General features: G+C 43.8%; 1 protein-coding gene across 1 annotated transcript; it reads right to left on the reverse strand.

Moving 5' to 3' along the window:
- Nucleotides 1-164: 164 nt before the first annotated feature.
- Nucleotides 165-18,346, reverse strand: mntb (MAX network transcriptional repressor b). Its single transcript, XM_031736007.2, has 6 exons — nucleotides 17,987-18,346; nucleotides 13,199-13,769; nucleotides 13,066-13,107; nucleotides 12,656-12,767; nucleotides 4,366-4,558; nucleotides 165-4,195 (listed from the first exon to the last, which is right to left on the reverse strand). The coding sequence occupies exons 1-6, from the start codon at nucleotides 18,060-18,062 to the stop codon at nucleotides 3,381-3,383; spliced, it is 1,809 nt and encodes a 602-aa protein (XP_031591867.2). The 5' UTR covers nucleotides 18,063-18,346; the 3' UTR covers nucleotides 165-3,380.
- Between the last annotated feature and the right edge of the window lie 292 nt (nucleotides 18,347-18,638).

Consider the following 18,638-nt stretch of genomic DNA (forward strand, 5'->3'; position numbering starts at 1 on the left):
ACAGTTTTTCATGCTTTTATTTCTTGTGAGTTGACTTTTTTGTATTTTTAATGTTCAATTTTGCTGTTTTGTAAAGAAAGTAAAAAAAATCTGTTAAAAAAAAAAAAAACTGTCTTAAGCCCGTTTATATTTTTCTTCTGAAAACCACTCACACAGAAGCAAAATGTGTTGTAAATGTAATAAGATTTATTAAGAATCTTTATTATTTCATCAGCATAATTCTTCATTAATATGTTTTTTTTAATCCATTATTATCATGGTTATCTTAAACAGTGGACAGTTAGATCTAAAAGGCAGCCCAAAGTGTACAGGCGATATATAACTTAAAACTTTCTCCATAGGGAAAAGATGTTTTTATATTCATATATAATATCAATGTAGCATGAGGTCCAAGATTCTGCCCACGTTATATAGTATTGTACATGGTCCCAGAAATAAAACATTAAAACAAAACTTCTAATCAAAAGAAACTAAACAGAATCTACATGCAAAACAAAACCAAAAAAAAGGAAACAAGCATTTTTAAAATTTTGAAGATACATACACTCATTTGCCAAAACGTGCATACAATCACAAATTTACAAAACTTTCATACATACATACAAATATTACAAAAACTCAAATATTAGACATTATTAGGTTATCAAGAAAGGATCAACAGCTTTTTTTTTGCCCCCCCTACATTTCATGTCTCAGTCCAACTCACAAATATGGAAACCTTAAATGGTAAAAAAAAAAAAAAAAAAAAGGAGAATAAAGAAAAAGAAAAACGAGTGTGACAGTAAATCTTTGTCTCTTCCATTCGCTCGATGTGTACGTGTTTTGCCAGAGCTGTCACAGTGTTCAGGAAAACTGAGTAGAGGCACACACGATAGCACCCAAACAGGCTCATACCATAAATCACCTCTGTGTAAAAAAATAACCTGCTAGCTACACGCTCACACACACATTCAATCATGCACAGGGCAAAGGGTAAACACCCCCCTCCCAAAAAAACCTAAACAAAAAACAGAGCCATGCTACAGGTACAATAGGATTAGCTATAGTACAGAATATAAAACATACTGAATACAGTCACATATACATACGTAACACACGGAAACCAGCAGAGGAGGTGAGGAGCAGAGCCACGCAAGACTGATGACGTTATACCGAAGAGAAATCTGATGAATAGGCTGGCGAGAAGGCTGTGAGAATGCGCTCACACACGAACACACTTTCTGCTTTTTTAATTTAAATAAATTTTTTTTTTTTTTAAACACATTTTCTGGACTGGGGCTGAAGATTTGGTGTTCAGCGTTTGTCGGACATCTCTTCCAAATTTCTCTTGGAATGAAAAGCTGCATTTTTGGCCTTGCATCGCCCTCCAAAACAAGTAGATAAAGTGATAAAGTTCATCTCTATGGAAGGTTGTTTCTACCACTGGAAGAATGTAATTTTTTTTTTTTTCTTCAAAATGTCATCTTACTGAGCGAAACTTCAGAGAAAGCTGAAATTTCGAAATACTAACCATTTAAAGTTATGTTCTCAGAAGTCTGAACGGCAACATTGCGGGGAGGGTTTTTCTTTAGTGGCATAAACAAGCTTCCATACAGTCATATATTTTTTTTTGTTCTGTTAAGTTAAAAAAAAAAAGAGAAAAAAAAAGCATTTTCACATTTTTTAAAAGCGTCATCGGAAACTTGTGTGCTGTGTGTGCCTGGGTAACGACAGCAGAGGGAGCTGTTGCCTTACACTAAAGAGGCTGGAAACCTGTTTTCCCCACAGTGTGCTGAGGGAACATCACTCATCAAAGGGACAAAAGGAAACCTGCCTGACTGTTTGAGAGCAGGTATGCAGACAATTTTCTGCGTACAGTCTCGCTCAGTCTAAAATAGGCCTTGGTTGGTTTCAAAATGTCTTAGCTAATAAACAATCCTATTAAAACGCACAAACACCGCCGAGCTTCGGAGCGGTCCTAGCAGGTTTCCTGAGGGCTCGTTAAGCCGCTTTAAGCCTCAATAACCACCAGTGTGTGCAGACTGGAGTTGATGCACTCAAATGACCTGTGGGTAACTGGGCAACTCTGATCTTCTCAGGTTTTGAATCTGGCAGTGAAAGATAGCCAAGACCCTTTAACATCTTTCTTTAAAAAACCCCAGCAGAAGGCAAGCTTTTCACTGTGGGTGTAGGTAACCAGATCAAAGCTGACTGCACTGCACGCTCTTCCTACTTTTAACTATTTTTTTTCAACAAATAGCTGGAAAATCTCAGTTGCCAGCTTCTATCCTCAGCTGCTTTTCTGACTCAGCTCCTGCTCGCTTCAAACTTACTGCCCTACTTTTATTTGTGGTTAACATGACACAACTTCTCCACAGGGCCATCAATAACAGACACTACTGTACGCTGACCAAACCGAGCAATCACTGCCCCAATTCTCTGGAGCAAATCCGCTGTTTTGGAGTCGCCCTCCAAAATAAAAGCCTTCTGAGGTAGTGGATAAAAAGAAAATGAAAAAAATAACTCCACTGCAGAATTTGCCTTTAAAAAGATGTGCTGTCTCCTTTTTTTGTATTCTGAACTGCAGCGTGTCAGGTTTTATTATTGCACTACCATCCTCAAATTCTTTTCCTTAAACTATTTGCAAGATGTTTAAAGAGTTACTTCATCTGCCACGTGTCGAACTTAGATCATGGCAAAAGCGAAAGGGGAAGAACAAAAAACTTTCCTGTCGTGTTCCTGGTAGAAAAAACTAAATAACTGCATCAGTACGTGACAATGTTTTAGCCCTAATTAACTATGTAATGTTATGTGATGTAATTAACTGATAAGCGGCCCTGTGTGTGATTTATCTGGATGAGACCACTGAATCCAACTCCAGCTCCACCCTTTAAACACAGGAGTGACGTTACATGTCCCACACGAGCTCATGAATATGTCTACAAAACAACTGGCACACTGTAGGAACAGGTCAAAGTCCTCTCTCTGTCTCGCTGTAATCATTTCCCCTAAATGACTGAATGACCAGTTAAGGTAAATCCTTGATGCCTGAGTGCAAACTGAGCTTATTGTGTTAGTGCCTCTGGCGGTAAAATAAAGAGAAAAGGAAGGAAGGAAGATAAAAAGGTAAAAGAGTTCCTGTGTTTGCGGGGGAGACAAACGTCACAGTCGCATGTTCACAAACAATGGCCCAACCTGCTGACTCAGCTTTAATGTAATTGTTCAGAAACTAACAGAGCTGTGACTGAAATATCTCAGAAGATATTCATCACACAAAGTCCAGAAACAGTTGATGCTCAAATGTTCACGTGTCTGTCAGAGACTCTCTGCGACTGACAGGAGATGAAAACTCGTTCTCCTGTCTCACATCCATCGCTCCGTCCTGTCTGTTATTGTCTGTTTCAGGCCAGTTTGAGCGTGCTGACAGGAAAGGTTGGGACTGTAACCATGGTGACAGGGTTCAGGACAGTAGCCTGTCCAACCAGCTGTGGGTGGGGGGCCAGCACTGCTGTGGGTTTCCCTAGCGACGGGCTTCCCTGGCTCACCACAGTGGCGCTGTTCACCTGGGCGCCGTTAGTGTTAGCTTGAGGATTGGCCTGGACGTGAGGCAGGGTGTGGTGGGCGAAGGTGTGGGCGATGTGGCCCACCATGGTGGGCTGGGACACAGACATGCCCTGGGGGTAGAGAGTCGGGAGGTGGGATGCCAAAGGAGAGCCCAGGTGGGCCACCGGATGGACAGTGATGTGTCCGATGGGCTGGGCAGTTATTGGCTGGTGAGTGGCGGTGGCGGGGGCAGCCGGAGCCGCTGTGATCGCCTGAGGGGTGGAAGAGTTGGGGCCAGGTGATGGGGCGATATGCGTTAGGTGTTTGTGATTGGCAGGAAGGGCATTATTGACAGCCTGGATGACTGAAGCGTGGGAGACGGTGGCGTGAGCGATGACGGTGGGCTGGACCTGCATGGCTGGGGCCTGGATAGGATGAGGAGGTGGCGGTGGGGGTTGACCTGGGGCTGGAGCAGGGGCAATGGCTTGAGGTGGAGGGGGACCCGCGGGGGAGGCGCTGGTGAGGATAGGCAGTGTGGCGTGCTGGATCGCCAGGTGAGGGGTGATGAGCGGCTGAGCTTGTAAAATGGGAGGAGCCGGTTTGGGGAGGGGCGTGGGAGCAGGAGGGGCGGGAACGTCCTCGTCCATGTCCTGCTCATAATTATCTTCTCCTTCTGCAGATTAGAGCAGAAACAGTGATCATGATATGAACGTTTACGTAAAGTGAAATTCAAACCACATGTAACGACTGCTACATCAAAAAACAAACTTCTCTGATCTCCCTTCTCTCCTGCGATTCGGTTTGAAAACACAAACATACATCTGCTGCAGTCTGTTCCCTTACCTGAGGCCGTGGACGTGGAGGCCTGGTCGTCCTCTGGCTGGATGGTCTGTCTGAGGACTCTGTCGATTTCTATGGCGTCCATGTTCTGGCTGAGCTCGTTCTTCAGCTCGGCCAGCCGCTGCTGCGTTGCGATCTTCTCTCGAGCCAGACGCTCCATCTCGTGCTCGTACTCCTTCTCCTTGCGCTTCAGAGTCTTAAAGGATGACAAAGAGAACAGGTGTGGACTGTTAAAAATATAATATGTCATAATATCTGCATTTATGATACAAAGAAAAAGAAAAATGTCTTAAGCAATTACCAACAACAGCTGAAATAAGACCAGGAGGCCTCATCCTGCAACCCAAAGAACCTAAAGGATGCACTGGGTCAGATTTATCTGAGGTACACAGGGGGATCCTACACAGCATCAGGCAGGTGCTTTTAATGTTAACGCTAACTGGTGAGTAGTGCAGTCTCAAATGAGGCTATCTAAAAAATCATTTACATCAATATGACGACGAATAATCCTATCGCCGAGTTTCTTTTTAAGAAAAACCTGCCCTTACTTCATTAGCTCTGACTGATGCTGCCTGGTTTTAAGCAGCTGTTTCAAGTTTGTGCCTTTGAGGGAAGCGTGGGGGGATTTGGCTCTGTGAAACAGTGGAAGTGTGTTAATATGAAACAGACAGGGGACTTTTAATCAACAGCTAACAGCAAAGAAAGGTCAGAGAAAAGGGAAACTCCCTCATTTTTGCCTCTTTTAACTAATAACCCATGTGGCTTTTTCAGAATACACCCAATACTGTTTCAGGTTAGAATTCGTTTTAAATACCCACACTGTAAATAAACAGCATTACAACACAACTTTTCTTTTCCCTGTACTTCTAAACAAACATTATCCATGCTATCCCAGATTCATACACCAGCAGGAAGTCACGCCTGCAAATTCAAGCATGTCCACACTGCTTTAGTGGCATTTAGTCATTTACCTAAGCTCCTCCCATTTCTTGGATATCACGCTAGTTTTTTCCAGTGGAGTGAGGCCAGAGTGCGAAAAAACACCCTCCTGTGTATTATCAACCCCAAATCACTTTGGGGTTGATAATAGTTCCTAATTACTGCTACAGTTCTGTCACTGGATTACTGAAATCTGTTATTAATTAATGCATTAATTTCCAGAGCACCGCCATGCAGCAAGAGTGAGCTGAATGTGTGTTTGTGGAGGAAAATGAAATGATTATAAACATGGCAGGAAACGCAAGAAGAACGGAAGCTTCATGGAAAGATTTAGGAAGAAAGAGCAGAGCTTTCCCAGCCCCGCCACACCATCGTCGTGACCCAGTTTCTGTGTAGGTCAGCTGACGCATGAACTCCAAACACTATGACAGGCTAAGGACATTAAGGCAGATTACTGGTGAGGAATGACGCATGGGAGGAGGTAGAGGGGAAGGTACGGGCGGGGAATGGGAGGAGAAAAGTAGAATAGTATGCTTTTGTTGTGTGAAGCTGATTAATTCTGGAAACTAAATATCTGGTTGAGATGTTGAATAGCCAGCATGAAAACTTGGAGAAAAAAAGGCTTGGCAGAAAATGGCTTCCTGTCCTAATGAGGGAGCAAATGATCCTCAGTGATGTATCAGACTGTCTCAGAGTGCCACCTCTTATAGTGTAACTGCTGAACAAATCCAGGAGGTATTAGGTGTGTGCCACTTGCACTTTATTCTGGCACCCACCACGAGGGTTTAACTTTGAAAACAGAAGGAAAATCACAAGGATTGTAAGACAAATCAAATTTTAAGTTGGGTTTTAAATTACAATACTACAGCTAATCAAATGGCTTGAAATAACACAGACTTCTGCTAAGTAAGGAAAATATATGCAGACCTGTCGTGATTATGTGTGCATTCACCCCCCCCGAGGCCCATTTTGAGCCAGCATAAGCTTGTTTGTGGTGGTCTGATTGCTGGTAATTGTGCCGCTGTTATGGAGGACATTGCTGATAAATGTATATCACGGGTGTAATTGCGCTGTCTTTTTTGTTGTGGCTGTGTTTATCTGACAATTACCGCAAACACGAAGCGAACCGCCGAAAGGATAATAAACAAAAGGGAACTGAGGTAAGGCTGGAAATACAAGCGAGATTACACAAAATGAGCATATGGGGACACATGATCTTACTGCAGGAAAAGCTGTTTACTCTCCGCAGGCACGTGATGGCCTCACACGCGAACCCACCTTCCCCACAGCCCTCTGTGAAGAGTTCACAAGGTGCAGGTTAGTAGCACTCAAATCACTTAACAGCTCAACACCGCTCACACCAACGCCCTCCCGTCCTTGTGCGTCCACGCACGCAGCTGTGTGAAGCCTGATCGTGCGAGTAGTTTTAGAGGTCATAAGTGACGAGGAGGCAGCGCTGGAAATTACAGCAAATCAGTTCCAGTGATTTGTCAGCATAGGGCCAGGTTACATTTACAAATCACATGTAACCACACAGTTAAACAACACTGGTGCTTTTGCATTAGAGGTTCTCTGTGTACGCAGTGTAAAATTATTATTAATGATGTTAACGTGAACGAGCTGGCATCAATCAAAACATTGATCTGGGCTTCAAAGCAGGCCTTTGGGAGGTACTGGTGAATTTCATTTGATGTTGAAATAAAGATTTATGAGTTTCCAGCTCGAATTTTGAACTGAAGTCAGGCTTCTATGTTCAGCGCAACCCTACCGAACCCGACTCAGCAATCCAATATTGGCTAAATAAACCATATGCAGAGCACTGACCAGTTTGTCTGTGAATGTGCTCCAGTGGTGCTTTTAAGTGCAAAAACAAACAAACAAAAACCAAGCACCATATTACGAGTGAGGCAGTGTTAGTTTTACTGTACTACAGAACAAAACAAATCCCATTTTTCCATGATTTTCAAACTACTACTGGAATGTGAAGTCAGCTACGACATCCGACTTCTAAAGTGAAGGCGTAACTACACACATAAGCACAAACAGTCCACAGATAGTACAGACTCATTGCCTTAACTAACTTCATAGAAGTCTGTGGATTTCCGTGTTTTTAGCCATCTGAGAAGCAAAAGTGGATCTTTATCTTTTTATTGATCTTTTAAACCACACTAACCAAAACATAAATGGTGATTACACAGTGGAAACATTACATGACAGCACCCACCAAATTCTCATGTGGCAGCAAACATAATGTTTTATATGCATGCAGTGTTACCAGCGATTACTGTAAATACTACACGTCATGCTGTAGAGCAGCGGTGAGACTAGTATAAATACTGCATACCCAGTATCGGTGTACTTACAATAAACTTGAACGTGCTGAAGCTATCCCCTCCATAAATATGCTTCTTTGCTAAGCTACAAGTATGCATCTAGCTAATAAAGTTATTTGAAAAGGGTTACCAGCTCCAGCAGCTCAGAACAATTAGTTGACCATTGTCACATAGCAAGTACTCCACTCAAGAAACTACCTGCTATGTTGGATACCTTCTGTTGTTCTGTGGTAGCTAAAATGAACCAGGAGAAAGACTACTCAGGCTCAGTTTTGATCCACAAAACTAAACAAAAGTCCCTCCATGAATCATAACGCTGTTCCCATTTTAACCCGCCTTTGGCCAGAAGGGCTTCGCTCGACTGTCTTTAGCTAACTTCGTCACTGCATTCACATTAGTTTTTCTTTTTTTATCCTCACGAGGAGTCTCTGTTGCTCTTTGGAGCCAGTTTATTGACATTAGTCATTAGTGAACTCCTTTAGCTAAAATTAGTATTCAAAGAAACATAAAAGCATTTGATACATAAAAAAACTCTGAGTAGAGCACATTTAAGGGCAGCTTTCTGTTCTGATAAAAATACATGTTGTCACAAATTTGAAGCTTGTTTTAATACAGACTTTGGTTTGATCAGCATCTCTGGCTGTGCAGTGAGTAACGTTACAGAAGACAACCAAAGCAGATGCACTTGCAGTCGGTCTTCCCCTGATCCAACAGCATATCATCTGTGTGCGATATGCATAGTAGGTCAGATGTAGATTGAGAAGGAAAATGAATTGGCATGGATTTTACTGACATGGAGCTCAAAAGATGCCGGGATGAGAAACAATCAACAGCTGTAGTGGACATTTTTAATACGCCCGTCTTCTCCACTACATGCGCTAAACTAAAGGACAAACAAAAGCGCGAGTAACCCACTTTAATCAAATGCGTCTGTTTTAACAGTAATTTAGACACTTCTGCAAAGTGTTACTACACACATACAACATGTAACCATAGATCTGCGGAGCTCCACGTAGCATTAACGCACTCCAGGGCTGGAGATGTGGCACTTAATTGACACAGCAGACAGACTCTTTGAAACACAAGGACTTCCGAAGAACTACAAGTGTGTCCGAAGTGCGAATGTGCATCCATGAACATCATTTCAAGGTCTTCTCGCATCAACCCAGACACCATTAGTCCTGCACTAAATCACCAAGGAAACAGCTGCCACCCATAGCTGTTTCCTTGGCAACCCCATTTGTGAGGATTTGGCTGCTTGAGTAGCAGTTTGTAAAAAACATAAGGAGCCCTCTAATTGGGTGAAGCGCAGGGGCAATTACATATAAGGAGTGATGCGACTGGATGTTTGCCAGTCGGGTGCTCTTGGATCCCTCCCAACCCCCTCCTCCTCTTTCTTCCACACTTCCATCCCACACTCCCCTCTCCTCCTCCTCCCCCTCCCCACATCCGCCACTCCCTCAAGACCCTTCCCCCCTTATCCTCCAGTGCTTCATCTATCGCTCTTTTATCCGTCCTCATTTCAGAAAGTTCCCTGTAATAAAAAAAAAAAAGAAGGTGAAAATGACTCAGGTGAGATTAGATTTGCCCTGGAAGGTTTTTTCTTAATCATATGCATCTGTAATCTGATATGAGGACAAGGCAGCAGGACTATCCATGTCTTGAAAGCACCCATGTGTGCCCCATCATCCATAACTGCTGACAGAAAGACCAATATGAGCAGAATTTGACTCGTTTAGTCTTGCATCCGGCACACTCCCTCATGCAGACAAACACGGAGGAACGGACTCACTACAGTGCCCCGGCCACCTGCCGCCTGTTGCCATAGTTACCAAGTGCTCTAAAGGCAAGAGACAGCGGGGTGACACAGGACAAGACGGACACAGATGTGGATAAGAAAAGGCTGAGACAAAGAGGAGCTGATATATGTGCATGCGTCGCTCCATTAGCGTAAACACTGAACCCATCACTGCCCATCTCCTTCTCTCTGCAATCTAGGGATGCAGAGCTACTGGAGTGGGTGAGCTGTGGTGACATCATCGGCCTTGCGCTAGCCATGTGCTCAGGTCTCACATGGCTCCGCGAGAAGGAGGGGGAAGAGGTTTACAGGTTCACATGGGGAGAGGTGAGAAGAGAAAAGGACGAATGTGCATTAGGGTCCTGATTATGATTGCTGTGCATGGAAACACCATCATCAATCATTTGAGAAACCTGGATGTGCTACCCGGAGTACGAAAACACCATCTCCAGTTTCTGTTTTTGGCTCAGACCATCGAAGCTGAGATGAAATCACGACTCGCCTGCAGGCAGACGATCAGAAAATTGAAAACCGTTATGAGCGTGCACGCAGGGATATGAATAATCAGGCTTTTTATTCTTCATGAAAAGAAAAAAAACAGGAGAAGACTGGGTGATTGTACGCATCTAAACACAGTCATTCACCTACAATAAAGCCAGCAAATATTATAAATCAGAGGAGAGTATGCCACAATGAAACCATCAAAGGAAAACAGAGGAAAAGTGAAGCAATTCATCAGCCTCAACATAGTGTGATAAAGGAAAAGCATCCCTCTAAGATATTACCCAACCAGCTCTGCAGTACAGTGTGGGCTGGGGAAAGTACTGCAAGCAACGCTGACATACACTAGCCGTGTGTCTGTTAAACTAATGATTACTCTGCTGCTCCACGAAACTTCAAATGTCTTGTTGTGTCTGACAAATAGCCCCAAATCCTAAAATATCTCATTTATAATCCTGCAAAACAGATAAAAAGCAGCCGATACTTAATGTTTTTCTGTTTGTGCACACACCCCCTCGAATATATTGATATGGCTGAATGATTTTAAAATCACTGGATGTTACACGATCACCTAGAAAGATGGTCTTTCAAATAGTTCTGCAATTAAAATAAAATTTAAAAAAAACAACAAAGTTTATGCAACTTCTTCTTCCCATCAGTATAACTAGTGCCAGAATATCGAGACAAGTTAAATTGGAGGTGAAAGGTTGCAAACTGTGTGTGCAGTGCAGTGAGGTTAAACACTGCTGTACAAACAAGCATGAAAGGCTAGACTACAGACATACTGACTCACCTTTCACCCGTACTAACAATCCACTTTCACTGTACATTACCTCTAAAGTAAGAAACGTGTATCTAATATGTGCTGTTTGTGTTTCCTCAACCGCAGCTTGGCTCTGCCTAACAACCATCATCATCTTAAAGATGGCCTGAAATCCCTCTGCGCTCGGCTCCCTGGAGAGCAGCCCATGAACTTGCAGTCATCTTGTTTTGAATAAATTCCCTCATCTCACGGCCTAATTTAGCTCCTTCCACTGACTTTCCGCTGCGTATTTCATTGGACTCAAAATCTTAAAGCTTACACTGCAATAAAGTAACCCCCTGCATAGACAGTAGCTCCAGCCTGACATTTATTTCTGCTAAAAAAAAAGTACAGAAGTCCTCATTCGTCTACTTTTGCAGACTGAAAACTCCACTCTTCGGGCTGTACAGTCGTCCCTCCACCCAAGTACCATCAGCCCCCTGCCTCAACGTGCAACGTTAGATCTTAGAACAAAAAAAGTTGCCATTTTATCCTTTCATGTTATTTAGTTCAGTGGTTCCCACAAGATTTGCTGAGGCACACCGGTGTGACGTGATGCAAGTCCAGGTGTGCTGTGGGACTTTGTCACAGCCTTACATTAATACTGCAATATACACAAAAAGTTAAGAGTGAAATGTTGAGTTGTTGTACCAGTAGTTTTTAGTTTAAAGCATAAAAATAAGTTCATTCAGTTGCTGAATGAAGGGAATTAGAAGAAGACACACCAAAGGCCCTGACTGAGAGGGGGAGAGTAATAAGAGTGATGTTCTTGTGTAACTAACAAACAGTGCAAATGAGCCACTGCAAATTAGAAAAAACTAACTGTCAGTGAACTGTCTGGAGACAGCAACCCGTGTTACTTCAGCTGAACTGGAAAAGGCAAAACCCTGAGCCCAAGAACGCCATCTGTCAGAGAAAGTGCCGGGTGCTAACACTGTGCCAAACCAGGCTAAAAAGACACTTGCAGCTCTTTTCCATTAGTACCTACTCGGGTCAGCTTGGCACAGCGACAAGTACCAGGTACTGGTACTTGTCTGACCAAACAGGCACTAAAAAGTACCTGGTACCAGCACAGGTACAGCACAGAAAGTCTCCTTCATGAAAATCAAAACCCCCATTTTTTTAAAACCTCGGAGCGACAGAAATGGCTACAGAAAAAAACAACACCATGGCCACTGGGTTTGACAAAAAGCCACACACTGAGCGCAGTTATATCATCGCCTCGACGTCCTCCTTTGTTGTGGCGTTCCTGTGGCATACAAATGACAGCACGGGACTTTCGGCCATGTTGCTATAACGACCCCAAGCACATTAGGTGGTACTCAGTTGTAATGGAAACCGACTGAAACAGAGTCAAGTCGAGTCGAGCTGTATTGAGTCAAGTTGAGATGGAGGAAAGCATGGAGCTGAACCAAAGTGTCCGCAAAGGTGATTGAGGCAAGGAATATGTTAATAAAGTTGTAACACTGTTACATAAAAAACTGAGGTCCAGTTGCCACAAATGAGCTTCAGATGAAGTCCCTTCATCTAACAAGACAATCTAAAGAAGACATTCGTGGATAAAGGTGTGCCTTGAACTTTTAGTTTCCCCTCTGATGTGACTTGGAACAAAAACTTTGAAAACCACCAATTTAGTTCAGCCTGTTTCTTTTCTATCCCTACATGACTACAGGGCGGTGTTGGAACAACTGGTTACCACTGTATAGACTAAGGTCTTGGAAACAAAGAAGCCTCCAAGTATTACATTATATTCACTGATTCACAAGCATGTAGCAAACACTGTATCACTGTCACAAGAGACTAACCACACCAATAACACTGGACCTATGACCTATGAGGTGCCCAGAGCTCAACCAGTTAATTAAAGTCCTGACAAAGTAACATGAAGAGCTTGCTGGCGAAAGCTGAAACTGTCCTTACCTGTATGTAACGCAAAGCGCTGCGGAGAACACTGAGGTTGGAGGTTTTCTTCTCATCAATGTTCGGAACATTTTTCTTCAGTGTCTCAAAACACTCCTTCAAGTGCGCTCGCCTGAAGAGGCAGAAATGTAAGAGTCGAACTTCATATGGTAGTCTTTGCTCAACTGTGAATATTCACCATTTTTAAGAAGGTTGATTCTTTGCGTGGGATGTTTACCAACAAATTTCAAACCTCCAATTTTGCATTTTTGATGAAGGATTTCATGGATTTATATTAGTTCAGGAACTGCCGTGACCTTTGCCCTCGTTAAATGCTTTCATGAAAAACACCCAGAACATGTGTGTATGTGGAGGGCAAGTTTTCCTCAATTTCTTTCAACATGAGAGGGGTTACCATCATTCTGACTAACCTGTTCTTCTCCAGTTTATTGTGCACCTCTCTGGTCCCCGCCCTGGAAATGCAAAATAAATAATCAACCATAAGCCGATCACTCTTTATATCTTATTTAACACACACAGAGACAGACACACAAACAAACTCACCCTCCTGGTCTCCTCTTCCCTTCCATTCCCTTCATTTCCTCCATGGTCACCCCGTTAGGCCGTGGCTGAGGTGTGGGTGGGGCCTGATGAGGAACCAGTGCATGTTGGGAGCCATTAGTGCTGATGGGGGCCGGGTATTTGATCTGAACCTGAAGCTGTGATGCTCCAGGCTTTACATCTATCAGCTGCTCACTGGGTTCCACTTTGATCTGAGGGGAGCACAACAGTTGACGAGTCGCCGGCTGAGGTGGAGGGGAGGAAGAGTTCTTGACTGGCGGGGAGCTGTTGAGCGTCGCTGCTGCTGCAGCAATCGGCGTTTTGAGCGGAAGGGGCGGGACTGAAGGCGTCGCGGTGACAACCGGCACCATTGGGATGACGGCAATGGGGAGTTGACGAGTAGGTAGAGACGGGGGCGGTGGGGCAGGAAGGTGATGCGGCTGTTGACGGTGAGTTTCATCACCCCAGGTGACATGGTTGGCTCCTACTGGCTGAGATGGTGAGGCCACAAGTTCCACATGCTTTGACTCCGCCTCCCTTCTGATGAGCTCCTTGTCTTCAAGCTGCTCTTCTTCTAAAGGAGGAAAGAAGTAAGTTAAAGTTAAATAACGAATAACATCAAACAAGTAAGAAGAACAAGGATGGATGACTATCACTATTGGCTGATAACAGTCTTGTTGACTGTCGTCTACAATTACTGATGTCAGCAACTGAAATGCATCTGTTCTCTGTTCAAAGACAGTGTGATAAAGAGCTGAAAAGACCTTTAGTTACTTGATATAATAAAGATTCTCTGGCACAAAAGAAGAGTAAATAACTATAAAAATGAAACAATCAAACAGAATAAAATGCAGCCATCAGTGCCGACTATGAGCCAAGCTTTTATAACATCAGCCCAGGATTTCAGAATCAGTGTGACAACAGTAGTATGTAAGGAGACAAGCAGGAATGCGATGTATATGATAATCTGGCGAGACTGGCCTTTCAGTAGTTAAAAGTAGTTTTCACACAGTATTTCTGCACATTTTGCTCATTAACAGGCGGCGTCATTGTCCAAACGTAGCACACAACACAAAATAGTCCACATCAGATTGGTTCTCACTACTGGAAATACTCAGTTTGGTTTAGGCGAGGGTGCTGTCTGAATAGAGCATGCAGGAGGCAGGACACACTACGCCCACTCACTCACTGTGGATTGCAACACAATCAGACGTCACACTGACTGTGTAGCAAGGATCTGGCAGGACAAAATCTGTTTAATGTTCAGCTATGTCAGACATTTCTCATATCTGAAACTCTACAGGGTACAAATGTTTAGGGCTTCAGCCCATGTGTGAAAATGTATATACTGAGAATGCAGGTGCATGGATATACACACATCTGCAGTGGTCTCCTAGCGCACAATGGACCTGTGTGGGGTGGGAGGGGTATGCTCCTTATCACTACTGGTTCACATACAATTAAGATGTTGAGTCTGGGGTGTCTGACAGAAAAGGAGGTATTGCATTTTCCTCTCATTTCTGGCCATTTGAAAAAAGAAATTTATTCAATGCCTGAGTAAATTAACCCCCTGTTACATTTTTATCACAGCCCTGGTGATTTTCCTTTGATGAAAAGCCAATTTGGAAAAAAGTGATCTGTGCTAAATGCAGAAAGCACTCTTCATAAATTCTGATTTCATTAATCACTTGTAATTTATCAACCAACATATGACCTATGTTCCCTACAGGTCCTCTTAGCAGCTTCACTGCTACGCTACCGAATCTGACATGATGGATTTTACTTTGTCTGTATCATGCACACCAACACTTCCTGCACACAAACACGTACAAAGAATGATGTCATCAGAGAATGAGACAGTGAGGAGGGGCAAATAACCACATTAACTGTCTCTGAATCTGTTGCCTGACTGGAGAGAACACCCCTCAGTCTGCCCTGTGATTGGACCAGTCCAGCACTGAGAGAGCCTCTCGCCCTGGGCTGCGTCAGGGCGTCTGACCAAGAGTTGAGGACTGTTGTGAAGGAGCCATTCGGCTGGGATAACTAGAGCTGGCAGCGTGACAACATACAAATGAAGCACTGTTGTGCTGCAAACAAAGGCAAAGACATCATTATGCGGAGGCAAAGAAACACACACACATACACACAGTGAGTGATGATATGAGTGAGTAGTTACTGCACACTGTAGCAGGCAGACTAGAAAGTAATGTGGAAAGCCCTCAGTCACCATGGAAACAGCAACATTAGAAGATCCCAGGGATTCCTCAAACCTGCACAACGCCAACACACATCCCAGCCACCTCCAACAAAACAGAAACAGCACATGCCAAGATGCCTAGCTGCGCGTTAAGTAACACTTTCATTTCCTCTCTGCGTGAGAATAAAAACTCCTGATGACGCAACCCGGGCAAAAGGCCTGCGCAGTCAATGATACGATCACGACCACAGAGAAATTTCTAATCACTTCTGGGAGAATATATTCCTTTGAACGATGAGATTTGATAGCAACAATGTTGAGAGAGCTCCCACAGAGTTATAATCAAGTTATCTATATACTGAGAAATCATCCTCCGACTCCTTCTGAACAGCACAGGCAGAAGTTAAGTCCTTCCTATGATGAAAAAAATCCCTAAATCAACTGTTGATTAGTCAATGCTAAAAAATTAATCTGTAGCAAATTTGTCATATTTTTAACGTAAAAATATTCAAATATTGCATAGTGGTGTCACATGTGAACACACAGAAAGAATTTTTCTTTAAATGTTTGTTTATTTGCATCTTTACACACTTTAGTCATTATATATATTAATAGCTAATTTATTTTGTGCATCTTATTGAGCTTTATTTCAGCTAATTTGTTAGAATTCTGGATAAAATAACAGGGATTTCCCAACTTTTGGATTTAATAAAGTACCTACTACATATCGCCTCTAATCCAGTGTAAGCTTATTTAGGCTCCAGTGCCTCAACATATCACATGGATATGAACATGCATAGTTGCATTTGAACATTTTCAAGTTTTTCGACAACTTCTGCATTAAATAATAATATAATCATTAAAACTACAAACTAAAGTAACAAAATGTTTTTCAGTACAGTATACTCTATATAACATAGAGATGGTGTTTATCATCATGATTGCTTTCGCACAGCTGCTATGTGATGACACAGGCTGAAAGTGAAAGAGAAGCTTTTTTTCTAAGTTAAGATAAGTCACACTGTATCTCAGAAAATGGAAATCCCTCTGTTACAGCATAATAATACTAATACAAAACAGTGTAAAAAGCACTTATTTACATCATTATTATTATTATCATCAATAATAATAATAATTATAAACAGGTAGGTAGGAAACATCATCCCTAATTTAAATGACACACCACCACATGACCCATACAATGTCTGATGCATGCAAAGTCATCCATTTTTGGGACCGATACAGTGGGCAAATTCCACAAAGAGATCAAAATAGCAGAGGCAGCTTTTAAAATAATATGAGCTGGATGCTTTTTAAGGGAGTATCCCGGATGAATTCTCTCTTGTAGTACATTCCCCCAACACACACACACAGATATACACCATGCTCCAGTTTTGCCCGTCGCACGCAAACGTAAATTACATAACTTCTGCATTGAGGCTGGGCCGAGGAGGAGGGCGGTGAGCTGCCCTACTTACCCCCCTTTTCTCTCTCTTTGACCCGCCACTGTCAGCAGACTGAATGGGAAGGGCGGGGACGAGGAGGGTGTGTGTGCATGCGCGTAAGTTTGTATATTGGGGGGGGTAGGAGGGGGTGTGCACGTGGTAGCAGTGGGCGGGCCCTAGCACGCGGTAGGGTGAAGCACGCCGAGAGGGGGAAGGGGAGCGGGGGGCTGGTTTGCCTGACACATCATCAGAGGGGAGAAACACAAAAAGGCAGCCTCCCCCACCCTCTACATCCCCAACCCCCTTCATCCAGTTCAGTGAGTGATCTTTACGTCGATTGACAACTAATCGGAGGAGCACGAGCCAATATTCATAAGTCCGAGCACTGATATACAAATGAGGGCCGGGGTTAGCGCGCGAGGGCCCGCCCAAGTGAGTGTCATAAGATAGCTGAGCAATGTCAGGGTATTATGTAAAGAGCAGCCTCAGCTCGCCACCGCCCTGCCGGCGCTCGACGGACAAAAACTGGGGCAAACTGATCCAGGGAAAATTTTTCATTGGAAAAATATGAAAAAATAAAATTATAATAAACCGTTTCACTGCCGATTTTACAGATTTCCAAAAGCGCACGGGGGTATTACACAGTTACAGCGCGTGTATGAGCTGAACACACACATCAGGGACTCCTATGACAATCACACAATTTATAAATGGACCACGGTTAGTCACACAAAGTCTCCTGTTCCTGCCTCTCACCCACACACACACACGCGCGCGCGTACGGTGAGTCACTGGAGTGATGAAACTATGACTGACACACACACACACACACACACACACACTCCCGAGAGCGCGCAAAGTTGTTCGGAAAAACAACTTTAGTCGTTTCCGCATTAAAGCGGGGGAGGCTGTGCAATAAGTAAGCACCTGGGGTTTGGTGGTAGTTTTCTGTGAGTCCTTCTTATTTATTTTATTTTTATTTTTTTGACAGGAACCCAAACAAACGCCTCATAGGCGGGTCGAATACAAATGCAACCCGCTGGTAGTAACGAGTGTCGGTTCCTCAAAAGGGAGTATGGTATTCAACACACACACTGTCCACTGCCCTGCACGTTGAGCACGAACCCCCTGGTCTGCTGTTCAACTCACCACGTGTGGTCTGTTGTTGCTGCTGGGCTTGCCATTCCAGATACCTGGCCGCCTCCAGAAGCGTATCGATGCTCATTGCGCGTAAAACCTCACGGCAGGAGACCCGGTAGCCCGGGACGGAAGGAGGAAAAAGACCGAGGGAGGGGGGGAGGTAAGTAGCGTCCCAGTAGTAAGCGTCGTATGCACGGTTCACACCAGCCCTCCCAAACCTTTCGTCCCTTGGGTTTCTCCTGAAAGCACACGGGCGATTTTTAATCCGGCCGAACGGAAAGTAGATCCTCGCATACGTAAAAAATTAGGATGGCAACAAGATGGCGATGCGAGCACGGGAATACACACAACAAGGCGAGTCGTGTTCTCGTTAGGGCCCGCCCCTCCCGGATTACTGCCCCGCCCTGTTACTATGGCCACCCACAAAATCCGGCGACCGAACCACTCCCCGTTCCTCCACTCTCTAATTTACCAGCAAATTAGCGCCTTCCATTGTTCATTTATTAACATTCCTAATCGCATGAAGTTGAATTACAAGCTCCGTGAACAAAGAGGCTCCTCGTGTAGTGGCGTTATCCCCGCGGGGTTCGAGAAAGGCAACCCCCGTAGCCGTAAAGGTCTCTCCGTGTTTTTCTTTCCGCCGCTGGCCCGCAGCGCATGA

The sequence above is a fragment of the Oreochromis aureus genome, linkage group 10 (assembly GCF_013358895.1).
Source record: "Oreochromis aureus strain Israel breed Guangdong linkage group 10, ZZ_aureus, whole genome shotgun sequence".
NCBI lineage: Eukaryota > Metazoa > Chordata > Actinopteri > Cichliformes > Cichlidae > Oreochromis > Oreochromis aureus.